This window comes from Tubulanus polymorphus, chromosome 5 (assembly GCF_964204645.1).
Source record: "Tubulanus polymorphus chromosome 5, tnTubPoly1.2, whole genome shotgun sequence".
Taxonomy (NCBI): Eukaryota; Metazoa; Nemertea; class Palaeonemertea; order Tubulaniformes; family Tubulanidae; genus Tubulanus; species Tubulanus polymorphus.
Window position 1 is genome coordinate 24,602,409 of NC_134029.1, and position 13,860 is coordinate 24,616,268.

Genomic DNA, 13,860 nt, shown 5'->3' on the forward strand with positions numbered 1-13,860 from the left:
TCACCGCTATAAAGAGCTGATCAGTCAGGTTATATCAGCTCTGTCTACACGAATCTAATATAAGTCTAGCTATCAACATAAAATATCGTTCACGGTCGCTGTCAATCTTGAATGATACTGATCTTTACCAATAAAAATCGAGATTTTCTAGTATTTGAAATGCTATTATTTGATGTTGTTTTATTTCGTTGTATTTCAGACTCGAATGAATTGTACGCCTGGGGAAACGGCCACTGTGGACAGTAAGTAACAGTAATCTTTTAATCATTCTAAAAAATACTGACAGCAGTTAATTCGAAACGATTTAGAAAGTCTTAGAACGTGATAGAGCGTGTATTGTGTAGTGAATAGTTACCGACTGGTCACCACACTGACCGGACAAACTTACAAACCAAAACATTCACTACAGCTCGGTGGTCTAGTGGTTAGCGTGCTCGGCTTGGTCGCTGTGGTCCCGGGTTCGAATCTAGGGTTAGGGTTAAGGACTTGCTACACCTAGGGTTAGGCTCACGGCTCACTTATGGGTTGGCAATTTTTAGCGCTATGGATTGAAGTCTTTTGATGTTTATAACGAATCTCAGCGAGTGACATAAATATTTTTGCGCTTGTGTTTTTTTGTTGCGGTGTGGTGTAATGTTGAGGCATATGGGAAGGGTGGCGATAATCGCCTTATAGCTACTGCTGCAACTTAAGATGTAAAGTACTGATGGGGTTCTTTATAAATGTAAATGAGCTGAGATTTAACCCATCTGTCGGTGCTTGCGGTCGACCACAATGTGATGAAAAGCCGCACCGGGAATACCAGCTACCCGCCCGGGATCAGTCGTAATTTACATGCGTTTAAAAAAGCCGAGATTCGTCGTGCGTTCGGGGGAAATTTGATTGGTGATACGGTGGTGTTTCCGATTGAGTCGGCAGTACCGCGGTGTTTCCGATTGAGTCGGCGTCTACTCATCCGTATTGAAACCTAAACTCAGATCCTCGCGTCACGTTTTTGTTATTTTCACTTCCACAATTCTTTCTTTCTTTTCGCTGAACGTAATTCAAATTAAGAGAATGAAAATGTTTCGAAGTTTATGCGGGCATAAACGGCAGCGGCAGCAGAAACAGCAGCAGCTATTGTAGTCCAATTTATTTGTTTAATTCCGGGTAAATGCTTGACTTTATTCGCTGAGAGCGATTAGACTAAAATCCGCTCTCTTAAAAATTCAGTAAGATAAAAAGATCGTGAATTCTCACTTCTCTAGTGGTAGATTTTTAAATAGAATTAAGGAGGTTAATAATTTGTATCATGGATGATGTTTTACGTAGATATCGATATGTTTGAATATCTGTTGATTGCTGATAAATCCATCTAGAATATAATAAACCAATGTAAAAATATATAATATATAATTATATCATGTCCTCAAAATGTCGTCGGAAACATAAGATTTCGAATTTTGAATTTGAAGTGGATTAAAAATGGCTCTAACTGAATGAACGAAAATATCACTTAGGAATTAAGATAAAATATCGAGAAGAGAGTAAATTTATTAGTAAATCTTTTTAATAAACTGATCTTACAACGTCTATCATTTATCTAAGAATTGAAAAGAGATGTTGATAGTGAATAGAAGCTCAGAACTCGGTCGTGTGTGTATGCGGGTTCTCGCGGGTCCACGCGGGTTCTCGCTGGTTCTCGCGGGTTCTAGCTGCGACCATGTAATCTATAAAGATAAAAGCCGAATAAGGATTTATCGGGCACCGATTGCAATTAATATTTACAGAAGTTTTCTTTCTCAGTCTCTGCGGTGTCGACTGTATTGTATTCGCTCTCGTGTTGAGACTTCATCATCACACGAGTTATCTTACAAAGCAATTATGGGTAGCGAATAAAGCCGCGGTCCATCTCTCTCTCTCTCTCTCTACTCCTCAGCCGTCGTCGCCGCCGTCACAAAAAATGTCCTGCGGTTGCAGTGATTAAATGTTAAGCTGTTTCTGTTCTCACTAGCCTTGGGATTGCTCTATTGTTTCATAAACTACTCGCTATAGAAACATGGCTTCCCAGGCGAACAATACAGCGCGTAATGCAACTCAGCGTCACTTGTCAAACTTCTTTGTGCGAAGAACTAATATTTGAGATTTACAGCGCAATCTATGCCTATAAAAATCATGTTTCGCCTATAAAAATCATGTTTTCAGGCCTGTCCCTCGGCTAATTCGGTATTCTTGAGTAAGGACCGTGAAACCCAAATCATGCTGACGCTTTCCGACCAGCGGTTCGGCCCGGCGATCAACGTCTGAAACACGGAAATTACAAAAACAATACAACACGATTTTTATCGCTGTAATAAATTGTCGGTTTGTGAAACTTTCTGATGTAAGTTTGCGGTTAAAAGAGCTGTAAACTTTTACACTACGATTCGCACGAAGTTCTAGTAATGTAGAGAAAATATTGTCACTGTTGATGAAGCAATGATTTATAACCATCAGTAAGAGACAGTGTCTACTAAAGCTTCTTTCAGCTAATTACTCGCTTTACGATGGCGCCCGAGTTGAAACTATCGCCGCGGATTGGTGCTTGATTTATCTGCCATCCAACATTAACAACGTACAATTAGCACGAAATGGAAGTTTCAACTAATAATAACTGTCACTAGAGTAAGAGAGAGAGAGAGATCTGTGTTCTTTACCTGCATTACTATTCATCATGATGGTTAGAAGAGAGGGGAGTGGGGAGAGATGAGTGAGAAGAGAAAGGGGAGAGAGGAATGAGAAGAGAGGAGAGTGGGGAGTGGGAAGAGAAGAGAAAGGAGAGAAGAGAAAGGGGAGAGAGGAGTGAGAAGAGAGGAGAGTGAGAGAACGAGAGAGGGGAGAGAGTTTCGCCCTGAGGTATGTTAAATGATCGTATGGCTTCCCTGTCTATAGACTCACTGCTGCTCGGCCCCGCTATATAATTAGTGACAGGCTGTAAAACCTCGTGTTTACACTAAACGCGTTTGTTCTTTATACGAACTACAAGGGCTTCATTTGATTCATCAAAGTCTTACTGAATAGTGAATGACATTGTGACTGGTGACGTAGCCAGGAATCAGACCCTATCAGACCCTTACTTAAGCTGCTTTCATACGTCGAGTGTTCAGTATTTCCGAGGCTGGAAATAGGTTTCGGTTCAGTTTTTTCCCCGAAAGTCCCCAGCTACAGGGACATACTGATGAACTTGACTTCCTCATCAGAGACGCCCACTACCGGCTATTTCGTGAACTGTTTTCTCCTAGTAATGTAACAAGTTATCGTAGATTTGAATTCTGAATAAGGGCAAGGGTAAAGGTGAAGGTTAAGGGCTGGTAAGGGTAAAGGGCTCGTAATCCGAGCCACAAATCGATCTCAATATTTAGTCGATATTTCCATATTTTGTGTATGTAGCGTGTGATAATGATATTTGTTGTGGGTGCATCTTATAGTTGAGCTTGGAGATTGAAAGATGCGTAGTCATGGCAACCGAGGAAAATTTCATCCATAATCATGGAAATAATGTGTGGGAGACATTGTTTTTACTGATTAATAGCGACTGAGGGTGAGGGAGAGAGAGATTGGGGAGTGAGAGGGAGAGGGGGGCGTGAGAGGGAGGAGAGAGTGAGAGTGAGGGGAGAGTGAGTGACAGGAGGAGAGAGAGAGAGAGAGTGAGAGAGAGAGAGGGGGGCGAGTTAGGGGGAGAAGGAGAGAGAGGGGAGAGTTAGGGGAAGAGGGAGAGAGAAAGTGGGAGAGAGAGCAGCAGAGACAGAGAGAGTGCTGCTGGTGCAGCTGGTGCCATAAGACCGTCCCATCTCAATCTCTTCCCCACTTTCTTTCACTCCCGAATATCTTTCCCCTCTCCCCCACTCTCTGTCTCTGTCTCTTCCTCTTTCTCTTGATATTCAGTGGTTGAGCGATGGAGGGGAATTCTTCCTGGTCACAGATCCTCCATTCAACATTTATCATGTAATACACTATTGTCATTTGGGAAAAGACGATTTCCAGTTAGCTTTAGAATCTGACGCGCCAACATTCACCAAGTGGCCACAACTCTTTATTCATTACAACGCTATCAATTTTCATCAGAGATTCGTAACATATTTGTGTAAACTTAATAAGCAATATTTTCCCTGGTGTGACGTTTTGAGTCATGTCTTTCTCTCTCTCTGAAAATGAGTTGAGAACGCGATAATCCGTTTCTATTCTGTCGAATATCGAAAAACTAAAGACTGTAATCGCTTATAAGTACTCGAACATATGAATAGACATGCGTGGCCGGGTTGGGGGGAGGGAGGAAACAGCATTCCGCCAGTTTATGATGATAAATCACTAATATTTCGCGTGACTTTGTTTAATTAATTTAACGTTTGTAGTTTGAAGGTTGATGCGTTGTACGTTACTGTATAAAAACCTCTCTAAACGGCTTCATTAGACTTCAGAATACAAGTCGTTAATTTACCGGTCGGCGCCCGGCGATTTCCCAGTTATTAATGTTCTACTCAAAGTTCACATAAACCGTATCTGATTTTATGAGAAATTGGACAAATTTAATTCAAGATATTTTTTTTGTACGTTGAAGTGTACAGAGCCTGTTGTATTTCACGCTATTGTTAGTACAGCGTTGTATGATTGTTTAGTTTCTGCTCGAACGTGAGTTGATACTGTCTCACTGTTTATGAGATGTGACAAGTGTGTCAGTAGTCTACACGACGCTATAACATTGCCGTTTGTAAATTGATATTACCGATGTGGACCTCGGAATAATATATTTAACCCCGGTCAGAGCCGGTTCACTAGCGGTCTAATGGTTCCCCCATCTCATTCATATCATGTTTCTATTTCATCTGTTAATTCTGATCAATCTCAACCATCTGCGGACATCGGAACATTCTCCGAACCGTGGTCGTTTTTTTCTGAGTTGGTTTTTTTTATACGGATGAAGTTCAAATGTTACCGGTCGGTACAGTCGACCGGTCTAATGAGGTGCGTGTTGGAGGAAGTGTGTGAGCCGCTGTATTCACGGGTATTCACAGAAGTCTGATGGTTGAATGTTTAGACAGTGTCGGGTCCCTCAGGGGCCACTACTAGCTATAACCACCGCGTATCATATAACACGTATGATTGTCATAATGGTCTTATTATCACTGAACCTGTCTGAACAATGACCGTTAAGATGGACATGATATTATAACCGTCTTGGGTTTAACACGAGAGACAAAGCGGCTGTGACTGGTCATCGTCGTCCGCTGCTGCTGCTGCTGCGGCTGCTGCTGCTGCGGCTGCTGCTGCTGATGATGATGATGGTTAAGATGTTATTGCTTTGACAAATGGCGTTCACTTATTATTCCATATTGTAATATTGTAATATGTGGCGCGCGGTTTGTAACGCATTTGTTCGCGGTAAATTATGGAAAAACATGCAGTAAAAATGACCCGAACGATATTCGATCAGTTCTCTAGAGATTACTGGAGGTACCTTTATACCGGACATGGGTATCCGTGAACAGATGGTTCACTTTTACCAGCCCGTCACACAAACCCAGTCTTAAAGCGCCTTCACCGATTATTTGGTCGGGATACATACGTGATACATAATTTCTGGTGTGAGACGAATGCGTAGAGAATTCCACAATAAAATGGACGAAGTTCAGTTCAATTTGACTACGTTTACCTGCAACATTTCGGCTATAAACTAATAGCCATTATCGGACAGATTCGAGAACTCGGTCTGATGATGGAATATATGGGCGTCAATTTTGAAGAACTTGTCCTGTCCCAAAAGGGCAACATTATGTGGACTACCGCGCTGTAATGTACTTATCATCTTTGTAAACAAAATGAATAAAGGCACCCAAAGAGATTTGATAGACTGGTCCAAGTTTCACATGTCGCCCTGAATCCGCTCCTGGAATCTAGCTGTAAATATCCAGCCGCGAACAGAACATCGTCTGTTCTATCGTCCGGCAAGTGTCATCTGATCATTATACTACTACAGTTTACAATATAGGAAACAGTTCTAACAATCGAGTCCTGATCAACCTCTACAGTTAAACCATGGAGTAATCATTTCAAATAATTACTCCAAGTTAACCACGGTTAAACTGGTCAGATAGACACACACGTGATTAAATCGGATCACTCGGCGGATGTGGTCGGGTGTCGACTGGCGCATGCCCTTTAGCAGTCGTCTTTCAACTCGTCGACGTCACCGCGTGGTCCGGTGACAGGGGATTTTGTAAGCCCGGGCTAATTAGTGACATTAAGGGTCATTAGCGGGTGCGTTGTATATAGGAAATCACGTAGCGTGCCGGAGTCGCCGAAAGCGTGGTTTGATCAGTGTTGAAAGTTCTCTCTGATCGGAGCCGACCTTCTCCACGCGATACTGGAATTATAAACCGGTGGCAGAACGGCGCGACCGGACCTCCTCTCGCGCTGAGACAGCTTGTCATTGATAATTACATATCATATATAAACATTAATGCATCGGCGCAAATGGCCATTATCGCGCAGTATACGCGCCTTTATCAACAACGAACGCATTTTCTCTTTATGTCATAAAAATGTCTCGGTGTAACAAAGAAAAAATGATTTCGTTTGGTCGGTGTCCTCAGAGTGCACTGGCATGCGAGTATAAGCTGTATGTGTATGATTAACTGGTGTGTTAACGAGGTATTCTATCTCTCTCTCTATCTCTCTCTGGCCCGCCGCCGCCATCGCCGACTCGAAACCCATCACTAATATATTTCACACGTGCGCTCAATATGACACTGATGATGTGGACGGTTTTTAGTTAGTCGATCATTATGCAAACACCTTTAGTTCGAGGCTTTGTCTGGACATAAAATAAAGCCTTTTATGACCGTGTATTTTCACGTTAGATTATCATACACGCAGTGCGTGGCCTCCACGCACGTGCGTGTTTCAACTGTTACCATAAATTCACCTGTCATTATGAAATGTTGTCATTTTTATGTCGCAGATTGTTTTTAGTTAAGTTTATGGTATTGTATCAGTATACTGTACAATTCGAGTTTGCACGAAGGGGCGCGGGGTGAGGGAGTGAGGGTGAAGGGGCGCAGGGCGAGGGAGTGCCAGTGAAGGGCGCGAAGGATAGGACGGTGGGTTCTTCTTCAGATTAATGAAACTTCGTCATGAAGAACTGATTTAACATCAGATACAATGAATGTAGATTTGGTTCGATTTGAAATGTTTTTACTTGTTTGCTATGACTGTCATAAGATTATGAGACCTCCTTATAGGCATTGTGAGAGACACTATATCCGTGTTGGGACTACAATAGAAGATCCCACAATAGTAACGAAAAAATGATATAAAGTTCGAAATTGTTGCCAGTTTATTTAACGTTTCGACTATATTCTAATAGTTATCTTTAGGAATACTGTATATACTTCAGTATTCGTAAAGATGACTATTTAGCATTTAGTCGAAATGTCGAATAAACTACCAGTCCTAGGAAATATTCTTGAACTTTGTTTCATTTTTCCGCTATCACTGTGCCATTTAAAACATCGTATCTCCCTTATACGAAATATTTGACCTCTTGAAGATGCGTTTTGTCATGTGGGTCTCTGAACGTTGACATCCCTATGGGGTGAGATGTCTAGTGTGTATATAGTACGGTGCTCCGTGAGAACATTCTCGTACTACGCGTCAGAGATTGGATGCTAATTAACGGGTCCGGGCGGAAAAAGGAAGCTCGTATGAAGGATCAGCGCTGACGGAAGAAACCCTCATAAAACAGGAAGATTTACGTTCATAAATCACAGTATGTGTCGCGCTGATTCTGCTAATTGGCCGCGGTGCCGTAAGCCGCCTTTTGGCAGCCGAACGACGGCACAATAACTTAAACTTCGGATTAAAGTATCGAGGTCTCTTTATAACGGGCGCCACGAAAGTCAAATAAATGTTTGATAGCTGGATAATAATAGGATATAGGACGTGGTGCGATGATAAATTGATGGTCTTAAACTCGTTCAGTTGATATTTGTCAATAGGCGATGCATTAATGAGTATTAACTCAAACTCTAAGCCGTCGCCGCAGCCGAGATGCGGTATCGGTGACAAATGACATGAAGAGATGGAATTTGTAAAAGCATCATCAGTTCTCGTGTTATATTCCGTGTAGCATGCGCACGCGCGTGTCATTGTTTTACATTGCGGTACTGGGTAATAATTAGATTAGAAAAACAATAAAAATACCATGGGGCCTGTCCGGGATTCGAACCCGGGGCCTCTCGCACCCAAAGCGAGAATCATACCACTAGACCAACAGGCCATATGGTATACCCTAAGTCGGTATGGTTTTTGATGCGCGCATTTCGCTTGTGAAATCTGTTGCCTTTATTTGATTATAATATTGATCAATAAGACAGAATGATATAATAAATACACTGTTCTATATAAAGTGCGTGTGTTTTGAACCCGTGTATAAAATGAAGTTCTTTAAAGTACATAGTTAACAGTTAAAGACACGTTGTCCTATAGCAGAGGGGTCACTCAGACCGTTTATGCCGACTATTGTGGTCAAGTCGACCAAAATATTATAATTTCGAAATAAAACAATACGAAAGGTTCTAGAAACAAACATCCATTTTAAATTGACAATTATAATTTAGTGAGTGAAAAAAATACTGGGCCTGTCCGGGAATCGAACCCGGGACCTCTCGCACCCGAAGCGAGAATCATACCTCTAGACCAACAGGCCGAGACATTCACCGACGACAGTCATTAAGTATTTATAGCCTTGAGCCCAGCGAGTTTCACCATATCAAAACCTGTTGAGCAATTATAATGTTGATTGGTAGGGTAAGAGCACTTTGTAAATTATATATTTGTTTTTATAAGGAAATTGATATATAATTTCATAAATGAATAATCGACTTGTCCGGGAACTAATAAACCGGAACCAGTCGGCCATGTTTGAAGTTTAAAAAGAATAAAATCTGTTACCACAATCAACATCGATTAATTAATCATAGATAATGTAAAGAATACCAGGATTTTCATCTTTCCAACATCTGCGGCGTTTCCGATCAATCGGCATTTTTATTTTCTGGTTTCTAAAATGTTTCTCACATTGTGTTTCAATGGGATGCATTCTGGTTTCCGGTTGGATATTGATATTATATAAATTCTTCAGATAAGATCAGTATTTAAAGCTGCTATGATTTACAAATAACTCGAATTCCATAGCGAATAAGATACAATAGGTGACCTTTAATTATCTGAAGGTCAAGTGGATACTCTGTATAGAGAGGAAGTAAAAGGAATTGAAATATCGATGATTTATTGACGATATTCACTTTAATGAAGGAAGTACACAGTGATTAAAACTGTGTAATGTCGTGTTGTTTGAGTGGTTCCCACAGTCCCTCACACCCGGCAGCTCGCCAGCCAGCAGCCCAATTCATCTGACAGTAAGAGGTTGAACATAGCGTTTTCAAATATAAGATAGAATAGTTTTGCTTTTGGGTTTGATAGTAAAACTACAAACTATAATCTTAACACTTTGTGCGGTTTATCGGTTTATGCACAGTCCCCCAATACTATATGAGTGTGATAATCACAGGTCGAAAATTAACTACAAAATATAAGGCAATATAATTCATCACTGTTTAAACCAATAAAATTGAATACAGAATTATAGGAATCATTCTGACAAAGAGGTTCAGCAGGAGACAGAGAAAATATTGAAATCAGTTTAATGAATAAAGATTTTTTTATAGATGTGATAATGAATATAAATTTTAAAAAGGACCGGTTTCTGGAATTGCGCTAATTATCGCGCGACGGAGACTTTTCAAAAATTTTGCATCTTTAGAAATTGATAATTTGTCCTTAAATTCTGCAACTTTTCTGTCGCTTTCTATTCACGAAATTTTATGAAAAGATATTATCGGCGTTAAGTGAAATAGTAGCTCGTATAGAGACGATTTAATTAGTATTGACGTTTTGTCAAATCGATTTTGAACAATTTGTGTTTTTGAAAAGAGACAAAGAGAGAACAGAAAACTGTCGAATAACGCGTTAATTACAGAATCAATATTAGTGAATACATAGATATGAGTTTATCACGGTATTTTAATTGACTTCAGACACGATATCAACACCCGCCCGCCTGCCCGCCTGCCCGCCTGCCCGCCCGCCTGCCCGCCTGCCCGCCCGCCTGCCCGCCTGCCTGCCTGCCCGCCTGCCCGCCTGCCCGCCCGCCTGCCCGCCCGCCCGCCCGCCCGCCTGCCTGCCCGCCCGCCTGCCCGCCCGCCTGCCTGCGCGGCTACTGTGCGTTTATTCATAAATCACTTCTCAACTCAACTTCATTATTTATATATTAACGAAACGCCAACAGATTTCATCAAACGCGACAGATTTTTCATCTAATTTGATTCGGCCTTAAAAAGCTTCGTAATATTATATTTCTAGCAGATTTTTCATTGTAAATTTCTCGTGTACAGAACAGACATTCAGTAAAGCCATGTTTGAGTGGTTCCCGCAGTCCCTCACCCCCAGTAAAGCCATGTTTGAGTGGTTTCCACAGTCCCTCACCTCCAATGAAGCCATGTTTGAGTGGTTCCCACAGTCCCTCACCCCTAGTAAAGCCATGTTTGAGTGGTTCCCACAGTCCCTCACCCCTAGTAAAGCCATGTTTGAGTGGTTCCCGCAGTCCCTCACCTCCAATAAAGCTATGTTTGAGTGGTTCACGCAGTCCCTCACCCCCAGTAAAGCCATGTTTGAGTGGTTCCCACAGTCCCTCACCCCTAGTAAAGCCATGTTTGAGTGGTTCCCACAGTCCCTCACCCCCAGTAAAGCCATGTTTGAGTGGTTCCCACAGTCCCTCACCCCTAGATCGATATTTTCACTTCGTTTCTATCTTCATCCAATCCAGAGAGAGATGAACGAAATAAAGGGATTCAATTGGAAAAATTGGGGCAATTATCCAACAATAGGACCCCAGCTGGTACCAAAAAAACATAGCACCTGAAAACTGTAAAAAGGCTAATCAAATCAAATTATTCTGGTACTGGGTCTTTTTTTCTCACAGGAAATGTTATAATGATGGACTTAAATCACCTAGGAATAAAACCCCGTCCACCCGCCCGGTGTTTCATTTAGAAATTCTCGTGTACAGAACATACATTCAGTAGGGCCACTACCTTCATCACATAACAATAACGTGACCTATTGTCGTACAGGCCACAAACTGGTTTGTACCAGAACAATCAAAATCCGACGTATTTGGTCAATCTATAGATCGCGTATGAGTGGTCTGTGTAAGGTTTGTTTGCCGTCTCGATCTGATCATGATCTCACAGACTGTGGTCACATAAAATGATAAAACCACATTACAGGAGGTGCCACGACCACAATTTTGAAATTAAAGAAAAATATCCGAATTTAAGAATTAAATTACGTTGTAGCTCGGGGAGAGGCCGAATCAGTTACGGCTTTCTGCATTTTTGGATAGATTAAGAATATGAATAGTTTACGGTGTTGTTTTGGTCGGTCCGATGGTCGGTTGGGTAATCATTTTAAAATCCACGGCTTAAGATTTTCTTTATGGTCGCTCATTACACCGAAACCTCTCTTGATGATTGAAAATCTATTTAGAAAAATGACTCTGTCTTTTATGAAGTTTTTATATTTAATCGAACAAAAGATTTTGAGCGGCGACGGTGACGTTCGTTTTATCGGGTTTATGATTAAAAGCCGGGGTCTTACTCGGTTGCGCTGACTGAGGCTGCTCCGACTTGCGGTGTAGAATATTAATATCAAAGCAAATATTTAATGACGGAAAATTAAAGGCATGATAAATTTAATGCCACAAACCGCTGCGAGCGAAACAATTAAGATTTCAACTCAATATTAGCTTTTGTATAAATCTTGCCGTGGAAATGAATGACTGTAGTGCTGCAGGTTTTTATCGTGTTAGGTTTGTTTTATGCGGTCATCAGTAAACGACACGAACACGACACGAACACGACACGAACACGATACAACACGTCGTGTCTGGTTTACTCTGGGTCACTTTCAAATTATTACAGCTGAAAACTATGACGGTCGTTATGTTGAATACTTATCACGACTTTCGTTAAAGTGTTATTTTCCCGGTGAACTGCTGCTAGTTGAGTTTAGCCGAAGACAATCCTCGATTCGTTTTAGATTCGTTAGAACCTAATTATCAACAAAAGACAATTATTCATTGATGATTCATTCAACATCACACGTATTGTTTTGCAAATCTCAACAGTTGAAATTACAAATAGGGCTTAACGTTATCTAATCCGTAAATAATTACCCGATTTAGGATTAGTGAAATAGTTCTGATATAGTGAGATAACCGAGGATTATCCTCAGAGGTCTTTAAGTCGCCGCAACTCCTGGCGCCAACGATCTCAGCGATATCCAACTACAGTCAGGATTTGATGGGCCAGACTGAGTGGACTACTCTGAAGAGAAAAATAAAAAAATTATCATGGGCCTGTCCGGGATTTGAACCCGGGACCTCTCGCACCCAAAGCGAGAATCATACCCCTAGACCAACAGGCCAAGTTATCAACTGATGCGTTCAATGCCAACGTATTGTATTGTTCGATTTCAAGCCGTTACGGTCTGAAAATCATATTGGAAAATTTCAAGCGAATCATTCATTCTTGATCGCCGCATGTGCGACATATTGGTTCCAACAGACAGTGACCCTTACAGCGCCTTATAGGAGTACTCTTAAATGATAAACAGTATCCTTTTTGAGTCCAGCCTGAGTGTCCCGAGTGTCCTGCAGTTTCGCCTGGAGTGCACGAATCGAAAAGTAACAGATAAGCAGAAATTACTGATCAAAGGTAGGTATTTGATTGTATCGGGCCCCAGTTCCGATACTGCACCATTACCATTGAGTATCGTGGTGACCAATATAGAACTCAGTGGGTCTGATAACTAGTGAATCTCTGAGAGATGCCGCTGATTGTCGCTTTCAGATCACAGACACTTTTAGAGGAAAATACAAATAAACGGATTGAATGAGATTCGAGCTGATATCGTGGTTTTCAAGCGGATGTTACTGTGACTCCGATGACAGCCAGTGCTATCCGCTCATGATCGATGTGTTCTAAACACCAACAGATAAAAAAACCAAATCGCATTTCATTGAAAAATTATGAATTAAACTTTTTGTGATTTTTCGATTATGTGTTTTTGCTCGGCGGCTGCCGCGCATCAGTCACATAACCGGAAGTGTTTTGAATGCGGTTTGGTGAACTAGTATCAGATCGATCATGGTGTCTGGTACACACAGCGCGCAATGAGACAGACCCCCGTTACTCTCAATCCCTACAGTCATATGTCATGTTCTATGAATAAAAGAGGATATATTCTGAACCGTGTCATCATTAAATTTCATGGGTTATCATCACCCGATTACTACCACTGCTGCTTTTATTGTGAATTTATGCAACGGTTCGATAGAGCGATATGATAAATTAGGTTCCAATGTGGTGAACTCCTCTCATCCATAGTGGGGGGTGGGGGGATGGGGGGGGGGGTAGCGTCTTAACCCTCAGAGGTATAATATCTGTACTCGGGAGCAGCTCATTATTCATCAATGAAAGTATCGTATATAATTGATAAAAATCCGACAATGAAATTCTTTATCAGATCAAATTTATATAAGATATGGAACTATAACGTTTCGACTGATGACAAAACCGCCACCATCAGCCGTGGCCAGAAATAGATGAGATAGAGTATAGAAACTAAATCAACGAATAACGATATATCATCTTTATCTTATAAAATAAGAAGATATTTGTTCACGTCGTATTTATTGTAGATTGTATTGTAGATTGTATTGTA

General features: G+C 41.2%; 2 protein-coding genes and 3 non-coding genes across 5 annotated transcripts in view; 2 read left to right on the top strand and 3 right to left on the bottom strand.

Annotated features, from left to right (window-relative positions):
- LOC141905055 (small ribosomal subunit protein uS19-like) overlaps positions 1–13,860 on the top strand; it is a 251,138-nt gene that overhangs the window by 30,016 nt on the left and 207,262 nt on the right. The window lies entirely within an intron of this gene.
- Positions 5,426–13,860, top strand: part of LOC141905254 (uncharacterized) — a 70,508-nt gene continuing 62,073 nt past the window's right edge. The window contains exon 1 of the mRNA XM_074794074.1: positions 5,426–5,469. Within this exon, the coding sequence (XP_074650175.1) occupies positions 5,426–5,469 (44 nt within the window). The remainder of the gene's footprint in view (positions 5,470–13,860) is intronic.
- Positions 8,222–8,293, bottom strand: Trnap-ugg (transfer RNA proline (anticodon UGG)). The gene has a single exon. It is a non-coding gene; the product is annotated as a tRNA-Pro (tRNA).
- Positions 8,651–8,722, bottom strand: Trnap-cgg (transfer RNA proline (anticodon CGG)). The gene has a single exon. It is a non-coding gene; the product is annotated as a tRNA-Pro (tRNA).
- Trnap-ugg (transfer RNA proline (anticodon UGG)) lies at positions 12,490–12,561 on the bottom strand. The gene has a single exon. It is a non-coding gene; the product is annotated as a tRNA-Pro (tRNA).